This window comes from Diadema antillarum, unplaced genomic scaffold (assembly GCF_040938485.1).
Source record: "Diadema antillarum isolate AM-2024a unplaced genomic scaffold, OU_Dant_1.0 seq00001199_RagTag, whole genome shotgun sequence".
Lineage (NCBI taxonomy): Eukaryota > Metazoa > Echinodermata > Echinoidea > Diadematoida > Diadematidae > Diadema > Diadema antillarum.
In genome coordinates, this window is record NW_027271993.1 from 1,230,753 (window position 1) to 1,255,252 (window position 24,500).

Below are 24,500 nucleotides of genomic sequence, written 5' to 3' on the forward strand. Positions count from 1 at the left end.
TTCTACTTCATTCTAACAAAGTTTTTGTCATAATTGGGTATCAAGTCCTGCAGGGCTTTATAGCTCAGGGGCCTTTATACACCAGTAGATATACAGGTAGTGGAGTGCCTGACAGTTTGGATATGTTTTGTTTTGTTTTGTTTTGTTTTGTTTTCTTGCTTAATACATTGCAGCCTGACATAAAGAGTCATCTGAATACATGCTAAACATGATATTTGCACAAATTAATGGATTCTTGAGTCAAGTTGTCTTCATTGCAACTGATTAACAAATTGCCCTACATCAATATAATTCGATAAGCACCAATTAGTCAGTAATAGCTACAATGTATGATGAAAAAAAAAGCAAACAAACATTGGCATACATAGAAATTTGTGATTAATAAGCAGACACTTACATCAGAAATAAAACTCATTTCACCTGAAAGCAACAGCACTCCCAAGGAAATGATTTTAGCCTGTTGGGGACTAGCTGAGTTTGCTACAATACCCATTTCCCATAGACACTTAGCAGAATAACTCGGGACTCGTCCTCAACGGGTCCAGAAAAGTGCGTGGCGCCCTCACCATCATAGTTAGGGGAAGTGGTTTGCCACCCCCATTTGAGAGTCAGATTATGATTGACGCTTTATAGAGGACTCGCAAAAATCTCTGTCTAAAACAAAAAGCAAGAAAACAAACAAAGAGAAGCAAAATAGGCCAGGCTACTTCATAAAGGCAAGCAAAAATACAGCGCTAGGCTCATGTGTGTGTGGGTATCATGTGCAGAAAAAGGCATGAACGAGATACTAGAGAGTTTTGATATCTCTAGCTAGAATGATTTACTTCTGTAGATTTTTTTTTCCCTCTCTCTCCTATCTTGAAGTAAAATGAGTGCTTTAGCACCCTCTTGTGGTCGTGTCCTGCAAATTCAGTAGAGGACAGGCATGTGCTGTACGGTACATAACTACTTACAGTCAAAGTGTGGATATGTCGTAATGCTGTCGTGGGACTGTTGCCAGCAAATTTTGTGTGATATCGAGTCATTATACAAAGTGGACTGACGTAGTTCAATATAAGATTTGTTTGTGTTTTTGATAATGTGTAAAAGTTCAGTAATTACCTTGAAGAAATATGTCAGAGCGTATTAGAACTCTGTCTTTCTCTGAGAATGATCATGAAATGTTCATGTTCTTGGAAAAACAAATGGAGAAAAAAAAATGGTATTTTGATGTACATAATGTATATTTTTGTGAAGAAAGGTGGTGCAAACAGATTTTCACAGGATCCACCACCAATGCAAAATATCTCGAAAAGAATTGCTTGGTTTTCGTTTTCTGGAAGTTGTGATTACTGTGAAGGAAGTTAAGACTCCGCTCCTGTTCCTGTCTTCGCACTTTGTGTGGTGGATTTTCTTTGGTGTGTGTGAGCCTGTCAGGTGCATGACAAACCACAAGTTGGCCAAAAGCGAAACTCCTTGAGTATAGCCCCCTCTTCGTGGAAGATCTTCAATGATATATTAGATGCGCATCTAATGTTTAAAGCTGTAATTCTATTTATAAAATGGGTTCAAGAATGTAGCCAATTGGAAGCGCTGAAATGAGTCACGTGTGTGTGCATTATTTTCTTCAGGTATGCACTAAGAAGAGTCTCTCTTCCACCTCCCTGGCCTGACGTACGTCACAATGTGTTACACTAGCAGTGCGCACTCAATCAGTTGTTACAAGTGCGTCACGCGCTACTATACGCGCTGTCAATCCTGTAAACAACTTCTAGTTCGGGCCGCGGGCTGCCACAACAGCCGGCGGCCTTTCTTGTGCATAACAGTACGTGGCGTACGTATACTCTTATACGTACGTACGTACAGTACTTATGTGCGGGATTTCCGAGTGCGACGTGCGTAAATGTTTGGGACGAACATCTTCGGACATCTTGACTTTTGAGCGAGTGCTACATGTAGCTGACTGGTATTGACCCACAAAGGTACGTGAATAATGCTGTTAGTTTTCGACCCATTTTATAAAACAAATGATGCACAGGATTATTTCGTGGCGTTAGTGTGATGCGCCTCGTGCATGTCGCACCATTGTCAATACTCTCGAGCGCGCCGCACCTTCACTAACACACTCTATCCTGTGCATCATTAGTATAATATTCTCTCTGTACAGTCAGTCCGCAGCGTGAGCGAAAACGCACGTATTTATTCAAGTCGTATGCACGGCTGAGCGGTGCTTGCATACGTAATGAGCAGATACATGGTCATGAATAAATCCGTGTAGAACGAGTATTTCTCGTCAGTTTTCGACACTTTTAATATCGACTGAAAGAGAAAACATTAGCAAATATGCTCATGATCAAAATAAAACGGAAAAGAAGAATATAGAATATCAAAATCTCTCTCGAATTCGGTATTGTATTCAAAAATATTCTTTCACGTTTGACGCCAAAAAACTAACCTGAAATCTTTCATGCCCCTCTAAAATATGGTGAAGACTATGTCCGCTAAAGTATATAGTATCACAATAAGGGCAAGTTTTCTCATCTTCATTTCAATACCGGTCAGGAACTAGCAAAATTCAGAGACATGTCTAGCGTCGAGTTTAAAAAGATTATCCTCGCGTTCGCACCGGAATTCTGGGTCTGTGATTGGTCGAAATCTGTCGCAGGACGCGGCGTGTCGCATTGAGCAGTATCCATTGGCTGCTGACTCAATGCTGTGAGTTCAAAAACTATGTATCAGATAGAAGTGTCATTGATATGAGTAATAGCTGAATAGTGTACAATTGAGTTGGAGGTATTGTGAAAATGAAAGCCTATATTAGTTTCATGAAATCCATGATTTTTTTTTTAATGTTAGGTTCCAGATTGTGATTGAATTTTCACTCTCTATACAAAACTTGAACTTTACACAGAAACCAATGATGTGTATGTGAGTGTGCACTTACAATGACCCTGAACAATGGACCTGGCTACCACCTGTCCCGAGCTCTGCTGCAAGGCACATGAATGCTTTATCAATTATTCATGTGGATTGCCCTGAGCACTGCTAGTCTGAATTCTTGACACAGGGTGAAATACATGCACATGAAAGAAGTAAGCACATGTTTCCATGTGCTTGCACACACCACATTTCAGAATGAACAAAGACTAGCTGCGATAGTGGAATTCCTCATGAAGCATTCCAATCCTGGTCATAGTCCACGACCATTGTCTGGGTATCAACAACACACTCCACGCGTGTTCATTCACTACCCCACTTCTGATAAGAAAACATAATTTGCCTTGTTTTCAACAGGAAAATTCACAACCTTAAAAATGGTGCCCCTCTTCGTAATTTGATTGATCATATTCGCTCAAGTTTCACGATTGTGAAATCGAAGAAATTACGGAGATCTATTTTCAATACCAGTCAGGAACTAGCAAAACATCAAACTATGATCTAAAAGCTTCTTGAACACTGGCAAAATAATCGTTTACGTTGATGCTAAAATGGACTACTATATTGAGATAAAAAATAGGGAAATTAGGTATCAAATTAATGAGCATAATTAGCTCTATAACCAACCCAACCATCCTGGGTCAAACAATGCACTGCGAAAGCTATGAAAGCTGTTATTGCGACCTCTGCAAAAACTCTCGCAAAGTATCGCGAAATCTCGTCAGTCTCAAGGGCACAAACTGCGCAAACGTGATTCTGAATAAAATTGTCGTTCGTGCCTCATTATCGCACGCGCTGCGGACTGACTGTGTAGCAGAGGATCACGAGTGGGAGAATCAGAAGTGAAAGTGCTAACAGTCTGCTCCAACATGGCACTTTAATAACATGTTGTATAGATATATGTCCAAGGGCCAAACTAATGTAGCAATTCAAAACTGGATTAGTTTGTAGATAGGATGTCTTGTGGTTGTCTTGACACTTGTGCTCGCTATCATGGAGTAATAAATGGGAACATAGAAACTATCGTCTTCTCAGAAAATGGTGTCGAGTATCTGTTTCAAAGGCCTATAAAATCAGCCTCCTTCATTTTTAGTTTTGTGGGGGAGGTGCAGTCAGGCGGCTTTTCATTCATTCGGCCATATTATGCTGGTATACATACATGAATAATCAAACCATGAAAGATGAAGAAGTGAGGAAACGTGTCAGTGTGTGGTTACTGCAATGTATTGGTCTTCAGTTACAAGATAGAGATACAATGTACCAGCATATGATGCAAAGTGGAATTATGTGTTGAAAAGAGACACTTTGTGGTGGGAGGGTGATTCATTACCTTGAATACATTTTGTTAATGCAAGCGAACAGTCAACCTTGATTTGGTTAGATATACAATATGATATCTACCTATAGTGGTGTAGCTATCTCATGGATGGTATCTCCTGCAATGACTAGTGTACGCTGAATGTTCTTAAAGGTCCTGTTTACTTTTGGGAGCGGAGATTCAAATATGTTCAAGATATCACTTTTGATGCATTTAAAAAATGTAGGTCACTTGTATCACAAAACATCCTATAATATATATATATATTTTTTTTTTCTGCAATAAAGCCTAAAATATAAGGAGATATCACTATTTTTCTCATTAAACCATAACTGTAGACGGTTTAGTCTGGAAACATATTGATTTTAACTATTGTTCACATTTTGTATATTTACCAATAATTAACATAAATTATACTGGTTCAGATTTTTACATTGGTTGTTTCTATCCCTAACTCACATGTAAGAATGATTTTAAAGCACTGATTCTGGGTTTTTGTTTCATCTGCAAATGGTAAATTATGCCTTTGATGCGAACGAACAGTCAACCTTGATTTGGTTGGATATACAATATATCTACCTAGAGTGTATCTATAGCATAAAGTGTTGTTAAAGGGGCATTCCAGACAATTTATATAATGAATATAAATTTCCTCTACCACTTTAATACCACAAGGATGAACATCTTCTGTGATATCAATTTATATAATTTCACATCATGTACAGTACTACATTTACATTACTACATAAATTGATAGTAGTTAGTGCCATGTGTAGATTTGTGAAATTTATTATGGTCCTTAGGCTTATAAACCATTAATAACTAAAAACTGAAAACATGCATTGAACAAGGATGATGACATAGGATGCACACATACTCCTGTAATTCATAGCAGTGTCATTTTGTTACAATTCAACTTGCTTGAACAAGTTCACCTGTCTGGAACTTGTGCATGCTTTTTTCTTTTGTTCTGCTTCCTTGAGCACCCATCATTCAATCTTGTGTGAAGCTGCTATGTCATCATCCTCATTCAATGTGTGTTCCTATGAATTTTGAAAACATTCTTATTCCTCATCCAATCATAGATTCTTACAGTCTGTACCTAGTATTACCCAATTTATAGATGTACAGATGCATAAGACTCAAAATCACCTGTAGGTCTCCTGTAATTACTGACTGATGTGTGTAACAGAAAGAAACATCACTATCTTAGAAGTGCATTGTTGATAATCTTTGATTTATTCATATTAGTCCCATGATATTAGTAATCAATTTGTGGGTAAATGTTTGATTAAGCAAGGCAACAAAATGACTGCAATAATTGCATTGCAGTTTAGGGAGCTGTCATTTTAATTCTCAAGTAGTCTCAATGAACAGTTAAGTACGAGTAGTCTGTTGTAGTCAGTTTTAGTCTGTTGTATTCTGTTGTAGTTTGTTTTTAGATAGTCTGTTTTATTTTCAGTATAAGATATGAGAAAATATATCTTTGAGATGAATATGTTTTTTGTCTTAAATTTGATGTATCATGCTTGCTTTGTGTAATTTTCCCATTTTGAACCAAAAATGCATTTTTGACTGTTAGATATGTTTTGTTTATTTGTTTTTACTGTGAATTATATATTTTTTTGATCCACAAAGGTTGATAGCCTCTTCAACCCTTTCTGGGGCTTCAGTGCCAATCAGGACTCTAAGCATGCAAAGGGTTAACTTTGTTTTCATTGTGGCTTCTATTACAACTTGCATACAATACACACCATATATTTCACGGATTTAGGTGCTCTTCATGAGCTTAAAGACACAAAAATATTGACTCTAAACCCAACATGCATTCAGTACTGTACTCCAAGATTGTAAATTTAACCACTCGCGAAATAGTTGGAAGTCCCAATTCACCAAAAAAAATATACTCACTATGAAATATATGGTGTATACAATACTTGATAGCATGTGTAACACTCTAATTTACCAAGAAAGGCTTTATTACAACAGAAAGGAATATAAATAAAGCTATAAAGTAAAGCAATAGTCAAACCTACTCGTTTTGTATGAATTCTGTGTTTGTATTTCTTGAACTGACCCATCACAGAGCACGATAGCAGTTTTGATGTTGATTCCAGGCGATTTCGATACGCTGATTAACTACTTCAGCTTTGCCACGTGGTTCTTCTACTGCTCCACCGTCGCTGGTCTGTTGTACTGGAGATATAAGTATCCCGACTTAAAGCGACCTTTCAAGGTATGAAAAGTCAGGAGTCTGTGGGACCTATTTTGTGACATCTCCTTGCTAACCTGCAGCATCAACATTCAACAACATCAATAATATACCTGTAGCTTCATCCCTGTTTGGTAGTAGTTGTTGACTGACTGTGTGTTGATAGTTTGACTGATATGCAAAGTTAAACTTCTCTAAGCTAAATTATTTCTTTTTAGTGATCAGGGAGAGCTATCTCTGTAAAATAAGTCCTTAAATTTAAATGGGAAACTTTTCATAGAAATCTAAACACTCATCATTATGAGTAGTTATATAAGCAAAGATTTAAAAAAAAAAAGAGAAAGTCACAGAAGCTAACATTACCGTATGTCCCCCCCCCCCCCCCCCCAAAAAAAAAAAAGAGAAGAAATACAACGGGAGCTCTGCAATGATATCTTTGAAAATAGTGAATCAATCTTAATACAAATTCAGGGTATGAAACCATAACTCATTGCCCACATCTTACAGAAAACCCCATTCGATTTGCTCCAGTGGTCAAAGAGAAATGAGGACTTATCAGCACTTCCTTACCCTTTATGTCATTCAATGCAGGTACCCATTATATGCCCGATCATATTTGTGTTTGCGTCGGTCTACCTCGTGGTGGCGCCGATCATCAACGAGCCGTTAATCGAGTTCCTCTACGCCTTCCTCTTCATCCTGGCGGGGCTCGTTTTCTACTTCCCGTTCATCAAGTACAGATACTCGCCGAAATTCATGAGTAAGTTCTCACCCTCACACCGCCCTCTGTCGAGCAGAGGGCAAATGAAATGGCGCAACTGATTGACAAATTACCCTACATTGGCATAGTACGTAAGCACTGAATTGATCACTTTTTTTAGTGGTAGCCATAACAACAGAAATCATGGGCATACACACTCGAACCATGACTTTTTTAAACCCATGATTTCTTTGGTCATGGCTACTAATAAAACATTGATCAATTCAGTGCTTATTTACGTCAATGTAGGGCACTTTGTCCATCAGTTGTGATAAAAACAACTTGATGGAAGAATGTCATTAATGTGAATAAATGAAATGTCAGTGTGAATGAAAGTGGAAGATGAAAATTAGTGGTGAGCTAGGAAAAGTGATGTTGAAAAGGTTATGACACTTTCAATGCCAATCATATTTTATTAGGTAAGAAAATGTAAAGCGTGGTTTAAGCTTTTTTCCTTTTTTTTTTTGAGATAACATTTTCCTGCCAATAAAAGGTTTTTCTGTATCTGTCATATTTATGCCTCCGCCACGAAGTGTTGCCGAAGGCATTGTTTTATTATATTTTAAGATGTTAAGTGTTTTATAATATGATATCTGATTAGTGAATATTGTTTTGTTATGGGGGTGGTGAGATAATAGAATTAAACCTTTTTACCTGTCATACCTAAAACACCACAGGTTTCTCCCAGATCTCTTCTAAGAATGAAAAACCTTGTTAAACCAATGTTACATAAAATACATTCAATTCATGATGATACTAATCTTAGATATAATTTCCATGCCGATATCATGCACACTTTCTGTCAAGACTCTCTGATATTTCGAAAAGATGTCCCGCTTTTTTTTTTCTGTAAGACTCATTAACATCCTTGTTTTTAGCATCATTGGATTTTAGCTTGTTAATGTCATATTCTTATCACTCAATCTCCACACAATTGTTCCAGGGGCATTACTTTGAGATAACTGGGGCATTTTTGGCATCTTCTCATGGAAGGGAAACAGTACTTGTTATTTCTAATGGACACCACATAAGTGGTAATAATGATGGTGACGATAATAGCAGCCCCTATCAGAAATCCGGTTAATGTTTTGCCAAGATTGTCACAGCCAGCGGAACAAAGTTGCAATCAAACCTCTCAAAGACAAACCAGTAAAACCTACTCTGTCTGTGGCTTGACAAGATGCCAGGCCCAGCAAGCGTTTTCCACTTGGAACCACCAGAACTCACTTTTGGTGTCTATGATGTCGTTTGGCATGGCACATCCAGGGGTTTAATGGATGATTATCAATGCAGCTGACCTTTCAAGTCTATTGTATGTATCGAGAAAAAAAAAAACTTTGTTATGACAAACGATGTCAAAGTTCTGTGCTGTCCTTGTCAATTTCACTTCTATCAAAGAAGCTCCAAGTTCACTTTGCAAATGAGTGTTAGCTGACTGCACCTTTTTTTTTTTTTTGGGGGGGGGGGGAAGGGGACCAAAACAACAAACAATGTAGAAGTACATTGCAGATATTGTTTTGTTAATGACATGATAACTTCATCATCAGTCAGTGGAAAGATACAATTGCTATTCTACATTGTTGTTATCACTTTTTGTAAAGTCTGTAAGAATAGTGCAAGCAGTTTGCCAAGAGATGTGTTTTATTTTATGTTCAAATGATTCTTAAGATGGCCCATCCAATAGGCATGAAGTGATGTGTGAATTTTTGTGTATAGGGTAATATGTACCCGTATGGTCAAGCTTACACCTTACACAAGTATAAGATGATGACATTTGAGTGGGTTCAGAGGAATTGATTGAGAGTACGCAGAGGGCTTTAAATCTCGATCGTTTTCTTCGGTACAAGGCCAACTTTGTTCGTAGTTGTTCATTGCAAGCCAAGCAAAGTGCATTTAATGCCCTTGTTTGTGGTTTAGTTTTGCTGGACAGCTGCCATTCTTAGTATATATCATCCAACAGGGAAGCAAACTTTTGAGTGTGGTTCAAACCTGACCAGGGAAAACCCCAGAGCACGCCACTTCTGGAGAATTAGTTTCATGTGTGATAACATCTGTAGTTTGATGTAGTTTTTGTGTTGGATTAGCGAAACCACAAATGGGTCTCTTTTGGTTAAGAGGATTGTATAATGTATTAAAGCAAGAATGAGATGTACATTGTATTCATTCGTCGAATGAATGCTTATGTGGAAAGTCTGCAAGTGTTCAGATTTACGGATAAGGGAAACAAATGAATGGTGAAGTGGCTCAGTCAGTAGCGCATCTGTCTTGCAATCAATTAGATTTGGCTTCAAGTTCCACCGAGTCTACTTGAGCATTGTTGTGCACAATCATACCATCCCTTCTAGTAAGAGGCACAAAAAATGTCCCTTGGATGGGACATGAAAAGGAAGTCCCGTGTGTGAAAGAGTCACGACTTGCACACGTAGAAGATCCAACTTCACTTCTTAGCAAAGAGAAGGGTGCTACCCTGGTGAAGAGGTCCTCCCACATTGGTAAATGGGCAAAGGATGCCCACACCTTGTGGTCCTCCCCCAGGTGATTAGCAGTGGTTGGCAAACATTATAGACCAGGTACATTGTGCCATTTTAAAGAGGAGAAGAAATGAAACAAATGTTACAGTTCAAGTTTGTTAACAATTTTGGGCCAAATATAAAACATGAAGGAAATTTGAAATTTGTTTTGTCAATTAAAATCGCACATGCAAATTTGCCAAGGCAATGATGTTATCACCTCACAAATCTCTTAATGTCTTTTTTTTTTTAATCCAAATGCTTAACTCTCCAATAATTCCTCAATTATGTTTCTATGACCTACCCCTAACAAAGATGACATTACTGTTAATTTGTGCATATCTGTATCAAAGGGAAGTGGATACACTTTGTGCTGATGAATACAAGAGTTGTGAGGATGTGAGGGGAGGGGAGGGTATTTAGGGAAGAAGAAGTTCAGTGCAGTTTTGTCAAGGCACTGGTCTCAGTTTGGGGTGTGTTTATGCGTGTTTTCTCCATTTCTCTTTGCTGTCTGACCACCGGAACAGGATGTGGCTTGATAGTAGTTAGTTTGCACCAAACCACTGCACTTCTGTTAGTGAGTGATCTTTCCCAGGAACTGGAGTGATTATTCTGTTTGCATTAACCACAGTGTGCTAAGGCTGTAAAAGGCTGAATTGCACATTCATTTTCATTAATTAATTAGTTAATTAATTTTTTTCCCCATTTTCAACAGAAACATAGGTATTTTACAGAAATTAAATACAAGTCATGAATTGAATCACAATGGATAGTAAAAGATAAGTTACAGAATGTTGTCATAGAGAACACACATAAAACAGCCTATAGATTGTGTCACATGGAAGGTTGTCATTGGTCATATCAATTTGCTGTTGATTTTCTTTTTGAATGGATGACAGAATGCATGTTTAAGGACTGAATTATTAAATGATCAAACTATGGGGGTACAGCCATTGTGTATCTATTTCTAGGCTCCCATCAAAACTGCTAACATTTTGGGGTTTTTTTCTTGTTTCTGATTACTTTGAATTTAATTGCTTATTTAATGCAACACAGAATTGCCAAGGGGAAACCAACATTTTGATGAAGCAATGATTCGGTAAACACATTAAATGTGGATGCTTGTGTTAGATCAAAGATAAATATTTACACAGCATGTTTGCCAGAGCGAGTGTGTGCTTTGGCAACCAAAATAATGAAGACTTTATATTAGCAGTGTTTGTGATGAGAGAGGATCAAAGGGGGGAAACTGGGGGAAAGATGATTTGGTTGCTATGAAGAACCTTTAATTGGTTACCTTGGCATCCTTCTCATTGTTTGCTCAGATCCCGTGACCCTTTGGCTCCAGAAGTTGTTCATCGTCGTGCCAACGGTGAAGAGGACGGAGTGAAAGAATCGCCTGACCGAGACAACTCACTATCATCATCATCGCCATCATCACCATCATCATCACCCTTTGCAACACTTGCTATACAAAAGCACCCAAGACAGCTCAAGGACATGTCAAGGACACCTCAATGTGAGACTGACCTTCCCCCTTAGTCTTGTCTCAAGGCTTAGTGCACACTCACACCACTCTCAGTTGACCGCGTTTCACTAATTTTCTCGTCCATCAATGAGGGCGCCAGTATTTTTTTTTTAAAGAGTTGTGCAGATGCGATCAATTCTGAAGGTGCTTAATAGCCAAGGGTGGTGGTGCAAAAGTGGGATGGTTGAGGTTGAAGACTCGGCAAATACTAAAAAGTTATCATGAATTTGTTTGTCTCACTAATATAGTTAAGCTTTATCAAAGCTGCTGGAGGCATAATTCCACAAGGAAGTGAGTGTGAATTTGTATCTATATTTGACTCTCACTTTTTAGAAATGGTGAGAAATAGGCAGCAAGTCCTTTCTGTATGCAGATTAGAGAGCATGGGGTTGATAAGTATGTTGTGTCTGTGTCTAGATCACCTTTAATAAGGTGTGCCTTTTGTTCCTTTTTTTTAAAAGACTGATATTAAGCTTTAATATTGCATGTCATTAAGAACACCTTATGATTAAAACCTTGTTTCGTCATGCTGTTACAGTTATCTTTTTCTCTCTGCATTCTGAAATGTAGCTCTAGGATGACACTTGTGTGAGCCAAATATCTTAAAACATAATTTGAATTTATCATTTTCATCTTAGGGACTTGTAATATATTGAAAAGTAAAACATACTTAATCTATATACATGCTATGAAATATTTTAGAGCAATAAATCTTCTCCACAGTCAGTTTGACCAAGAGTTTATTTGATATTTATTTGTATTAACCAGCCTTGATAGGAGACTAGTGGAGGAGCAGGAAATAGATGAACACAAACTGAAATCAAGTGTCACTCTTGAGTGAAATAAGGTTCACATTAGTGACAGGAGTGTTATTTTTCTATTCTTCTGTTTCTTGTTTTTGTCTGTAAATCTTTGAATAATGCTACCAAGTAGCTGTGCTGACATTCAAAGAAACATTTGCTCTTATACTTGAACTTCTAATTCAACAGGTATTAAAAACAGTATAGAAGATTAGCACAGATTTTAAATAGATGTTAGATATTTTCCAGCACCCTGTTGTCTTGGTTTTTTCGTCAGTCTCAAATAATATATTGTGCCTGTACTTATAATCATGTTTTCCTCATATTTTCATTTATTTCATGATCTTGTGTTCTGTAAAGTACACAGAATGGTACAAGCTTTGAAAAAAAATAAAACAAAAATCTTATGTCAGACATATTTAGGGAATACACCTTGTTAGGGAAGGTAGCTTGTATTCTACATTCTGTTTTATGTATTCCGGTATAAATATGCCACCACCAGTGGTTAAGAATAATGATATGAAACTATGTGCAAGATGTAGGGTATATATGATATACCACATGTCATACTTGAACTGAGTTTTAAGGGTAATCAACTTTGCAATATGAATGTGGAACAGGCTAAACTCATTTAATTCTTGGAGAAACTTTGCTGCCAAAAAATTATCACCTTGTGATCATCAAATTGGCAACCCTGTATTTCACTTCATATAAGATGGAGCTGGTTGAAGTCATTAAATGTGCTCACAATCAGAGAAAGACATTTGCAAAAATGTGCTTCATGGGTAGAAAAAGAGCCTCAATCCACCAAAATATGTTGCCGATTTGAGAATTAAACATGGATTTTAATAGCCATTTTTTAGTTTCAGTGTGTTTTATTTCTCCACTTGTATAAAATTTTGCAACCAAAACAAACAGTTTATAATGAATGACCAAAGACTGGATTGAAAGGTAATAATTACACTCTATCCCAAAGAAACACAAACAAAGTAATCATATTTCCATTATTATTATTATCATTATTATTATTATATTGAATTACAGCTCCAAACTATAGACATGTATGTGATTTCTAGGATCCTATGGGTTCATGTCTTACTTTGCAAGCAAATTCTGGAGCAGTCTTGCTTTAATTATGCTTTTCCCAACCTTCTTGTTTTGCTACGTATAAATAGAAGAAGCCCCCCAACATGCAGAAGTATATTATTATGTGGATGAGAAGTATGAGAATTGTATTTGCAGTGGAAACAGAAGGTTCACATTAATTTGTGCAGGCATGTGAATTCTGTATGTCTTTTATTTGTTTGTATGAGAAGTATATTGCTGAACTAATGTGAGAATAGAAATATTGTTATGTTCCTTTTTTTTTTTTTGGTCACTTTTTGCACATGCAGGTGAGATCACTCACTTAACTTCAGAAATTGCTGACTCTCGTTTTTATCATTGTCTTTGTCATTGATTGAATGATTATCATAATTACATTGTGACTACAAACCCACAGTAATATGGTTTTAGTGTGAGTAGTTAGTGTACGATATTGCAACTCTCAGTAGTGTGAGAGCTAATCTCATATTTTGCCAAAGAATACCGTTATGTGATTTCACAAGTGGTCCTTAATGTAGTAAGTATGTCTCCATTGCAGGCATTTTGTGCTTAGGGCCTTGGTATATTTAAACAGTATTGTGAGGTGCAACTCTTATCACTCCCAAATGGGTACAAAACAGAACTTAGCAAGACAGTATTTAAAAAAAAAAGAAAAAAAAAGATGTATTTGCGTTTAGTAGAGTTTAAAACATTGATTTCATATTTGATCCCCTGCTTAGAGGGACCTGTTGGTTGTTTTACTTTTAGTAAGGGAATTTTAGCATCTCATTAATGGCTCTGGATCCTTCTGCATAGGAAAGACTCAGATTTTATGATAATTAGTTCAAATCCTGAAAATTATGGGCTATTGGTGATGAAAGATGTTATCTATGTAAGTTATTAGACACTGGCAATCTTGCTGGATTAACCCATTCCATACAGGAACCTGGTGGCCTATGTATTAAGTCTATCATTATTTCAGAATTCAGAATGGAACGGATTAAGAATACATGAAAGTTACATGCCATTATTGAACACAACAAGATTATGATGAGTGAGCAGTGATAGTGGCAGGCTGTTGTACAAGTCTTACATCATGCTGTGCGCAGCTTGATAAGTTAGTCTAAGAATGTATAAGTCGATTCAACAGCACAGAGGTGTGTAACCGTGCCATGTAAACCATCCACTTCCTCTATTAAAAGGCAGGGCTGTGCAAACTGTTTTTGCTGTGGTTTCCTCGAGGAAAACTTTGAAAAAGGAACTACAATAACCAAAAAATTTGATCCTTTCCAGTAAAGGTAGGACATTGTTCCCCATTTGACACCATGGGCTTTACTTGTAGATCAGCCAACGTGGAGATCTTCTTTCTTTTTGTAAGTCGTGAAAATCTGTTGTAACTGGTAAGAAAAACTGAAGGCCAGTGACATTAGTTAGAAGTGACCTCCCTCAAAAACAGTCACAAAAAGTAAGGGCAAGCATCATGTAGTGAATGATGTGACTCTCCTTGAAAAAAAAAAGGGGAAAAATCTCTCTCATTTACATATTAATGCCAACAGTTGATGTTTTCACAAGAAATAGGAATAAATTGCAAAATCCTCTTAGGATGGCAATGTTAAGCCTTGTGTAAAGTTTCAGATTTCAAATGAGTGCCTAAGAATTGAAGCCACAAACTTATTGTTCGGTATAATTTACATGTACAGAGTTTCTCCCAAAATTGCACGTACTGAAATAAACTGTTTGTGTTCTTTTAAGGTTATTGAGAGGTAAAAGTATAACCAAAAAAAAAAAGTTAGCTGGTTTGTATTTTCAAACCATGAATATTTATTTGAATTAGGGATGCTTCCTGTGATATTTCACGAACTGTCCTCGGAAGGAAATGATACTCAAATAGTACTGTTTATCTAAAACTGGTTTTTGCTTCCATTTGTTTATATTTTAGTTTGTCCAGTAGAGGAAGTGTCATGAGGGAAATTACTTTCATGGAAAGTGTAAATAGAGCCCCTTTGGCAACTGAACTTTTTATAGTTTCCTGTTTGTAAAAGTTCATGTTTAAGGGTTGTGGCAGGAATTTTGTGCTGTTTTTAAAGCAGGACTATTTGGCAATGGAATGATTTCCTGAACAAATGTTTCGAAGGAGGAAACTTTTTGACCTTTTTCAATTGCTATTGCAGTTAAACTCCTATTTTCTAAAAGAAAAAAGAGAAACTTAAAAGCATTTTGTATGTCTAATTTTTTGGACTGATATTTAAAGCAGTTTTAAAATCAAATTGTAGAATGATATATTTGTACTTTAGAGTGGTACATATTTATACCTGACCCACCGACCTAGCAAAAATGTGTCAAGGCATTGTCTGTGTGATTCTCTGAGTTATTAGATAGCCTGCAGGGGCATGCCTGACATTCTATAGAACATGCTGCAACAGTGTTGTGTAAAAGGTAAAAGTAAGCATATTATAATGAGACAGTTTGCCCTCACAGCGGTCTTGTACGACTGCCTTGTCACCGGCAGGCCTGCTCATGTGGCAGTAGGGGGTTGAGCTGCATTAACTCTGTGTGTTCCACGTTCGCACGTCCCACTCAGTCGACGGCATGCCAACTTCACATACTCTGCTCAAACGCACAAGCCGCCCAAACCGATCGATAAACAGCCAAATGCCACAGTACAATGAAAGTGAGTCTTGCGATTCATTTCTGTCACACGTAGCTGGCATTTTATGTGATGATTGGCTATCAAGTGGTGTTCCCAACTGGATTTGCAAGTAAATTCTAAGTTTCAGACACTGTTTTGTGTGCAAATGTCATGTACATGTACTCTACAGTAGTAATGTAGCTACTGGTCATTTAAATGAAAAATGATCTTAGCTCTGTCATACAATTTACATCAAAGGAAAACCTGGCATTTTCTCTATAACTTTGGTTATTACATGACCAGGGTAAAGAAATCTATTGAACTCACATAGATTTGAAAAGCAGAATGTTTCCCCAAAGCATGACTACCTTACTGTCTGAGAATAACGTGGCACACAGGGGGTTTACACCATGACTCACCAAGAGTTAAGGGGTGTTGCAAAGTAAAAAAATACACTGTAAGACGTGTCTGAATAGTTAAGTTATGGCCTGTAGCATCTTGTGGCTGGTAATTGATCACCAGTGGCGGATTGGGGGGGGGGGGGGCGCACCGGGTGCACGCTTCCCTTTAATTTTTGTCAAAACAAAGGAAATAAAAAGAAAAATAGGGGGACACGTGTTCCCTTTAATTTTGTAAAGGCCCCCCCCCCCCCCCCCTTTTTACGGAATTCCTGGATCTGCCCCTGATCACGTGAGATGATGCAGGGTGTTTGGGAGTTTTTATGTCAAGTTGTTGAAAACCAGGAGGGACCATTTGCTCATGAGATGAGGTGCTGAAATGATGTAGTGTGGAGATAAGTAAATGATGTTGCATGTTTCTGTCTAAGTATTATGGAAAAAAGTACTGCAGTAATAAGGGCAATATGAAATGAATGCAGAATTAGGGGTTCTCAATCTTATTGTAGGTATTGCACTAGAGCTCTTGTCTACCAAAGAATAATAATTGCACCTAGTTGTGCACTGAGCTCTAAAACTCTACACACAGGGAATACATGTAAAACCTTGATTTATGTGAAACATTTTCTTTTCGGGATATCAAAACAGCCCATTTCTTTTTATTTCTTACCCAAATTTCAAAGAGTAGATGTATGTTGTTGAGCTGTAGGACCTAAGCTTACTTTCTTCTCTCCTTTTATTTGTTAGTTTGATGTTGCGACAGCATGTTCTTGGAGAAACATTTGCTGATAATTACACAGGTAAGGAAAATATCATGCCTGGTCATAAATGTATCAGTGTCAGCCAGTATTATTTTGTCTTTGGTTAGGTGCCAGCAGAGGAAGGTGGCATATGTCCAATGAGGGATTCTGTCCATGGGTCATACTCTCATAAAATGAGGCAGTACTCTATTCTGTCTTTAGTGTTTCGTAAGTGCTTCCCGGCAAATGCATATTGCAAGCCAAGCGGACGACAATTGTGTGTGTCTCTGCACTTGAAAGTAACTTTTGATGTACAAGTTGAAGGTTTTAAAATGCAGTATGAAAGGAGGAGCCAAGTTTCAGATGTGAAGGACCATCAGTGAGAGTGGTGTTTTATCACATCATGGGAAGTCACAAAATCTAGACAATTGCTTGCTTTCACATAATTATGATCGATTAAATTCAAAGGGGGGGGGGAGGGGTGGGGCTTCTAAGGGAGGAATAGCTGAGCAAGTGTATTATTATTGCTTAAATTTCAGTCCATGTAGGATGAAGAATGATTATACAGGAACAGCTGAGAAGGGAGACATTTTTGAAGTAGGGCCTACTTGTATGCTTCAGTCATTCAGAACTGGTCTTAAATTGATTGGAGTGAGGAGTGAATGGTTTGTTGCAAATTTGCTCGCAGTGAAAGGTGGTTGATGTGGTCACGATCAAGTATGGAGTAGTGTTTGAGGCAAAATGTCCTTGTTCCCAATGACATGTAAGGCTTGGATAAGAAAACAAAGATTTTAATTTGACTGTGACATGATTGAATTGTTTGATTGCAAAAGAGCTACAGTGCTTTTCTCTGTAACATTTTGAAGTACACATCCATTATCAGATAGAGAAAAAATTTCCAGTATTTTCTCTGTTTTTAGCAGCTTTAATTGCAAACATCTCAAATGAACTAAAATGGAGTTAACTCTTTTGTGGTCCAACTTTGTAATTGTTGAAGTGCCAGTTAACCAGGGTTATCATGCTTATGTTCCCTGTTGGGAGAATGTGCAGTGTTTTTGGTTCACGTGAAGTCTTGTGGATATCATGCTGTATGTATTAAAGAAAAATAATAATAATTATTAATTTTAAAAAATGCATTTCATTCATTTGTCTTCCTTTTTCCTAATTGCATATCTGAAATGCAATGTCTTTTCGTCTTCAAAGAATGAATTCTGTGCAAATGTGTCATTCACTGTATTTGATGTTGCAGTTTCTGTGAGTCTGATTTTTTTTTTTTTTTTTTTGTAGTGCAGCAATTGCTCAAGGGGGAGGGGGGGGGGATGTCAGATTTACTATTAACCGATGCTGATAATCATTTTAATAACTCAGAGAACAGTTGCTTGTAATTACCAAGAAATTTCTCAAGCCAGCGGGCAAGTACGCTGATTAATTACTGTGAGTGCTGCATGCTGTGTTTTATTAGGGTACTGCAAAGTAAAATAAGAAAAGCAGTATTGTGGCACTATACCGGTATGCCTCCAAAGTAGATACCAGTGTTGTTGGCATTTTTGAACTGTGGCTATTTGATGCAAGAACTCTGAGATTGAAGCAGAATTAGGTAAATGAAGTAGAAACTTCTTGATTTATACAACAAGTAACTAGCAGACATTAAACACTGAAAACTAAGTATGTTTTGGAGTTGCTGCATAACATTTGGTTTGTAATCTACCACGAATTGAAATGGGAGCTGATGGGTCATGCTCTGCTTTTGCTTTTTTTTAGAAATGCAATCAAAATAATGTGCATACACGTGTACCTTTGTCTGACTCTGGCCCTTTCTGAATTATTGTTTTATATATCCTTACATTAATCCCATTTTATCTATGTATACATTGATATCTACTATTTTCTGTTTGAGCCAGCATTGTTACACTAGACAAACACTTGTGTGTCAAATTAGTCATCTTGACACTGTAATACTGCTTTCTGTGACTTCATGATGTATTCAAATCATGGATGTTTTCCCTGTTATAAGCTGATTGTAAATGTTAATTTCTTGGTAACAGTAAATTTCATTGTGTACGATTCAGACTAAAGTCTGCACATTCAATTTCCCCTGCCATGCAAAATATTGTGAGAAACTTCCAGTAGGCTTTGATTCGTTTTGATAAATCTTCTCGATCGGAATATGCAGAAGAATTGCATACAATACAATGTGAAATCTGTATATTGCGCGAGCTGAAGGTATAATTCGCAAAGAGATCTCAATGTTTTGTGACTGTTATAATGAAAGCTACAAGTGAACAGATTACATGTTCAAAAATGTATACTATGTGCAATGGGTCTCAAAGAATTCTCTTTTTTGTGAGCCAGTTAAGTTTCAGTTTATTTTCTTGTTTTAGTTAAAGTAAAGAGCTTTTCATTCTTTGTGTATATTCATTTCTCTTACTGTGTGATGAATTTGAGGTAAATGTTTTCTTTGTCGATCACGCCATATATTATATCAATTTTGTGGTATTGTAAATATTGTAGAAAGCATAAAGTGGAAATACTAACGCTGAAAGTTATGAATATTTTCAGTTGGGATTCAAGGAGCTTTAAAGATTATAGAGTTACTAATGGTAGATGTAGTCGAGGTATGGTGTAAAGAGAATTTAAATGTGAAAAAATGTACATATCCATCCACATAGCAACAAAGACTGAGCATGCAAAAGATCAGGCTTGTAGGCAGGGATCTGATATTGGAAGCCCTCCCAGTATTTGCTAAACTTTACTGGCATATACGGTATATGTACGGTATGATAGTATTTGAATACTACAAGTGCAGGCCTAATGCCAGACTGGGCAGATGATGTAAAGTTGCAGGGTTCTTTGCATTTCCGTGAGATTTCTTAGAATGTCTTTGGTGTCTTCCAGTCAGTGTAAGGTGTAAGAGGTGTATGTCTTCATGTGAATATAACACCATGAGTACACCATGAATGAATTGTGATGACGTGTTTACACCGTGTGCAGTGTAATACTTCATGCTACATAGATACCCAACTTTGCAAGTGTGCCCACTGCTGAATAGTTTTGTGATTGAAAGCTTGTAATCGGGGGGAAAAATGTTTAAAAAATGTCCAAATGTCTAAAAACCATTACTTCAAAGAAGCATTAGCACCTTACATATGAAAGGTAAATGTAGCAGTGGTATAGGGAGAGAAAAGAAGCATAAGAGTTACAGGTATGATGTTACTAAAGATGTATGAACACACCCTGATAGTCCCATCTATGGCTTATCGTGTGTCTGACATCGGGCTGGCAAACATCACAGTTAATTAAAGCCCTTGTGTTATGCAAGATGATAATGTGTGTAACATGAGATAGTCCCGAGTATGAGGTGTATTGCCCATTCGAGACACAATGCAATACCAGTAGTGAACTTTCACAAATGCACAGCAGTAGTGATGGAAGAAGTGTGACTGATTAAAATTCTTCGTAGGATAGCTAGACATTTGGAAGTCCTGTGTGAAATTAGATGACAGATGTGTGTTAAAGTTCAGATACAGCTGCAATTCATGGGACAGTGGAACCCCGTTATAACGAGGGTCAGATATGACAAAACCCTGTTACCACAAGTCATTTCTACTGGTCACAACTCTGCATATGTATTTCAAGATTTTTTTGATTACCCACCCTGATATAAGAAGTGACTTGATGTAACAAGGTATGTTTCGTGATCCCAAAGTCCTTATAATGTGGTTCCACTGTAGTATGTGCTTGTACATGTCACTGTCTATGAATATCATTCCCGTGAGTGTACAGTCAGTTCAGTGTGACAGTGTACCGTGGTCTGCTTATTGCAGAGTGTGTCCAGAGACTCGTCAGTAATGTGAAATAAAACAGGGTTTCTCTTCTAACTCAAATATCATCACATCTACCTACCCAATTGATTTGATTGTGTCCTTGCCTCTGTCACATGTTGCTGATGATATAGTTACAGGGGCGGATCCAGGGAGGACCGCAACCGGCGCACGCCCCCCTTTATTTTTTGTTGAAACAAAAGAAATAAAAAGAAAAAATGGGGGAGGGGTGCATGCGCCCCCCCCCCTTTAATTTTGTAAACACGCCCCCTCTTTACGAAATTCCTGGATCCGCCCCTGTAGTTAGGCCAATGGTAACTGTGCCTAGCTCGTCACGTTGTCGTCATTGCATTCTCTGTGATGTGTAAATGTTGTGTGTTTGTGTGGGTTACAATTTGTCACTCCGAAGGTTCATCATATTGAAGATTCGTTACTCCAAAAATGAAATGCGGTTCATTATTCTGAAGGTTCGTTAATCTGCGAATGATTTCGTTAGTTCGAAAATGAAATAATATTCATTTAGTGACAAAATATAGAGGTGTAATGAAAAACGCAATACACACACACACACACACACATGTATAAACACATACACAAACAAACGCAATACACATACTGACTCACTGGAATACAATCATATAATCTGTAATTGTTACTGACGGGAAAAAAAAAAGGTATTTTTCCTCCGGTCCTCTGCCGTAGCGGCTCCACCCCTCTTTTACATCGTCGGGATGTGAACTATTCGTGACGTAGGAAAGAGGCCACTCAAAGGCAGAAAAAAATACATGGGTGTAATGATCATCCCCTTTTAAGGGACTGTACAGTCCTGGTTGCGGTGAGGATTCAGGTTTATAACATTCGTAAGTGAGATAATGAGAAACCTCCTATGAAATATGAAAGAGCATGTAAGTTTAAGAAGGATTCAACGTTTATTTCTTGAAAATTGGTTTTCGAATGGCTGAGATATCAAAAAAAGTGATAATAATAAAAGGCGACAGGCCACGCCTTTTATTAGGATCTCTTTGTTTCACCTTGTTTTTGGATATCTTAGCCATTTCAAAACCGATTTTCGTCGAATAAACTTTTGATTCCCCTTAGAATTACATGCTCTTTGACATCTCATAGAGTGGTTTCTGAATATCTCGCAAAACGTTAAAAGCTAAATCCTAACCTCAACCACAACTGTACAGTCCCTTTAAAGGATCCTGCGTGCTCCCCTGGTCTCGATAGATTAGATCCTTTTCACCCTTATCTACTCGACAGAAACGATGATCCACCCTCCCTGGCTTCGCATTAGATTAGTCACTTTTTGGAATAACGAACTTTTTTTCGTTTTCGAATTAACGAACCTTATTCTATTTTCTAATTAACAACCCTTATTTCATTTTAGGATTAACAAACTTTCGGAATAAGGAACCTAATATCATTTTAGGATCAACGAACCTTCAGAATATTAAAAAGGAACTTTATTTCATTTCCGGATTAACGAATCTTCGGAATAATGAACCTTATTTCATTTTCCAATTTACAAACCTTCGGAATGATGAACCTTCGGATCAACATTGCAATCTAATACACGTATTTGGATTAATGAACCTCTTGGTAAAGGGAATGTGTAACCTTTAACCTTATTTCATTGTCTCGCCCGCATAGCTAAGACGTAGGCATCATTCTGATGCTATCCTATTTTCATCCAGGATTTGTTCTCTAAACCATTTCATTGTACATTTATTTTGTACACCGAACGACAAATTCTGAAACTCTAGAAAAATGACAGCCTTACCTGTTTCTCCTTGAAAGCTGTAGTTTCTTCATCTACAGCGTAAAATTAACGAGACGAATAATAATTGTTAGCTATGCTAATTTTCCGTCATATTAATCACGTAATTCTTTCCACAAGACATTTCTTTGGTGTTCACACTGGAACTGACTTCGAACAAACGCCATGGTTAGTAAATCACTACAAGCTTTGAATGCATGATAGCCGTCAGCCCATTCTCTGATCTGTCAAACTTAACCTGCATTTCGGAAGTATAGAATACCGTCTACTTGAGTTGCAGGTTCAACTTACGTACATAATGTACGTATAATGTTATGTACGTATAATGTGCATTTCGAGAAATAGTTTGCGGCTTTGTTAAGGCCGTAAATCGGTCTCCATTCAATCCCTACAGCATGTCAAAATGATAACATTTTCGGGTTGAGACTTTTGAAAGAAAGATTTTACTTTAGGCTTGAAGAACTTTAAAAAAAGTTACTGTTGCTCCTTCAAGTCCTTATAACGAAAGAGATATCGAAGAGGAATGTCCCGTTCCATTTGTATGCTTGTTTATTGTGTGTTTTTGGTGCATTGTCATATCGGTTGTGATATTATTACCAAGCAGTTTGTTCTGAAGGAAATTAGGTGGTCTTTTTGCCGTGATGTGAAGAGGTTGATGATTATTGTGAAGGATAATCTGTATATTCATATGAGCACATGCAGAGATTGTGAGAGGTATCTGGAGGAGAAGATGTAAGAGTACTTGTGCAAAGTTCACTGAATACCCTGCAGAAAAATAATGGAGAATGCTGAACAGAGAGAGAGAGAGAGAGAGGGAGAGAGAGAGAGAGAGAGAGAGAGAGACTAAAAGCATAGAACATAACATGTGCCAATGTCCAACAAACTAATATTTACCAAAAAGTATATGTTATCAAGTATAAGGCATATACACATATTATCTCTCTCTCTCGTTTTCTCTCTCCTTTTTCCTTCCCTCTCCATCTCTTTCTCTTTCTCTCTCTCTTAAATAAGTGTATGTATATATATATATATATGTATCATTATACATATATTATACATATATTTATATATATATGATTATATATATATATATATATCATTCGCACTGTCATCCCTGACGAAGGGGTAGGACCCCCGAAAATTCGGATTTTTAATTAAAATCAAGATTGGCATTTAATGCATTCCTCTGTTGTGACATTATTATTGCTATATATATATATATATATATATATATATATATATATATACATATATATATATATATATATATATATATATATATATATATATATATATATATATATATATATATATATATATATATATATACATAATATACATTATGGTAAATACATACAAGCACATAACACACACGAAGACTGCCAGACGTGATCCCACGTTATCGCATCATTTTTCAATTCAGTATAATATAATATGATATACTGCTCATCCAACAACGAAATAGCTACTGAAAGACAAAGTTAGCACGGGTGAATGTGACAATTCATTTTCTAAGTATGCCATAAAAAAAAATAAAAAAAATCTTCACACGTAAATGCATGATATCATTACATCAATGACATTGAGCGCACATTGTTGTTGTTTTTGTTCTCTTCTCTTATGTCTATAGATACTTGTCCTGCGGGTGTGCATTAAAATATGTAAGATTGCGGGGTGTTTTTTTTTTCGATATTATTTTCTCGCTCCGTTGACGACGATAGGCTTCATACCACTGCGTCTAAAGCAGAATTTAAGTTTTGATACCGCATCCGCATATTGTACAAGCATGCCAAGTCATAATTATTGTGAACCAACCTAGTTCTTGGAAAAGGAAAAACACATCAGTAGATTCTGAATAATTGTAGATATTCGCAATTCGATGTGACGTCATGATTCGCAAAAAGAGAACATAATGTTAGCTACTACCTTTTCCCATGAACAATCAAATTCACGTAGCTAAGAAGCTTTGAAAATCACTCCGGTGAACAATTGCTAAAATTCATTGTAT

General features: G+C 37.0%; 1 protein-coding gene across 1 annotated transcript in view; it reads left to right on the forward strand.

Annotated features, from left to right (window-relative positions):
• The window catches only part of LOC139744645 (b(0,+)-type amino acid transporter 1-like), a 37,778-nt gene extending 25,614 nt beyond the window's left edge, over nucleotides 1-12,164 (forward strand). Inside the window, exons 10-12 of the mRNA XM_071655075.1 lie at nucleotides 6,321-6,470; nucleotides 7,038-7,206; nucleotides 11,042-12,164. Of these exons, the coding sequence (XP_071511176.1) occupies nucleotides 6,321-6,470; nucleotides 7,038-7,206; nucleotides 11,042-11,106 (384 nt within the window). The 3' untranslated portion in view covers nucleotides 11,107-12,164. The remainder of the gene's footprint in view (nucleotides 1-6,320; nucleotides 6,471-7,037; nucleotides 7,207-11,041) is intronic.
• Nucleotides 12,165-24,500: the final 12,336 nt, after the last annotated feature.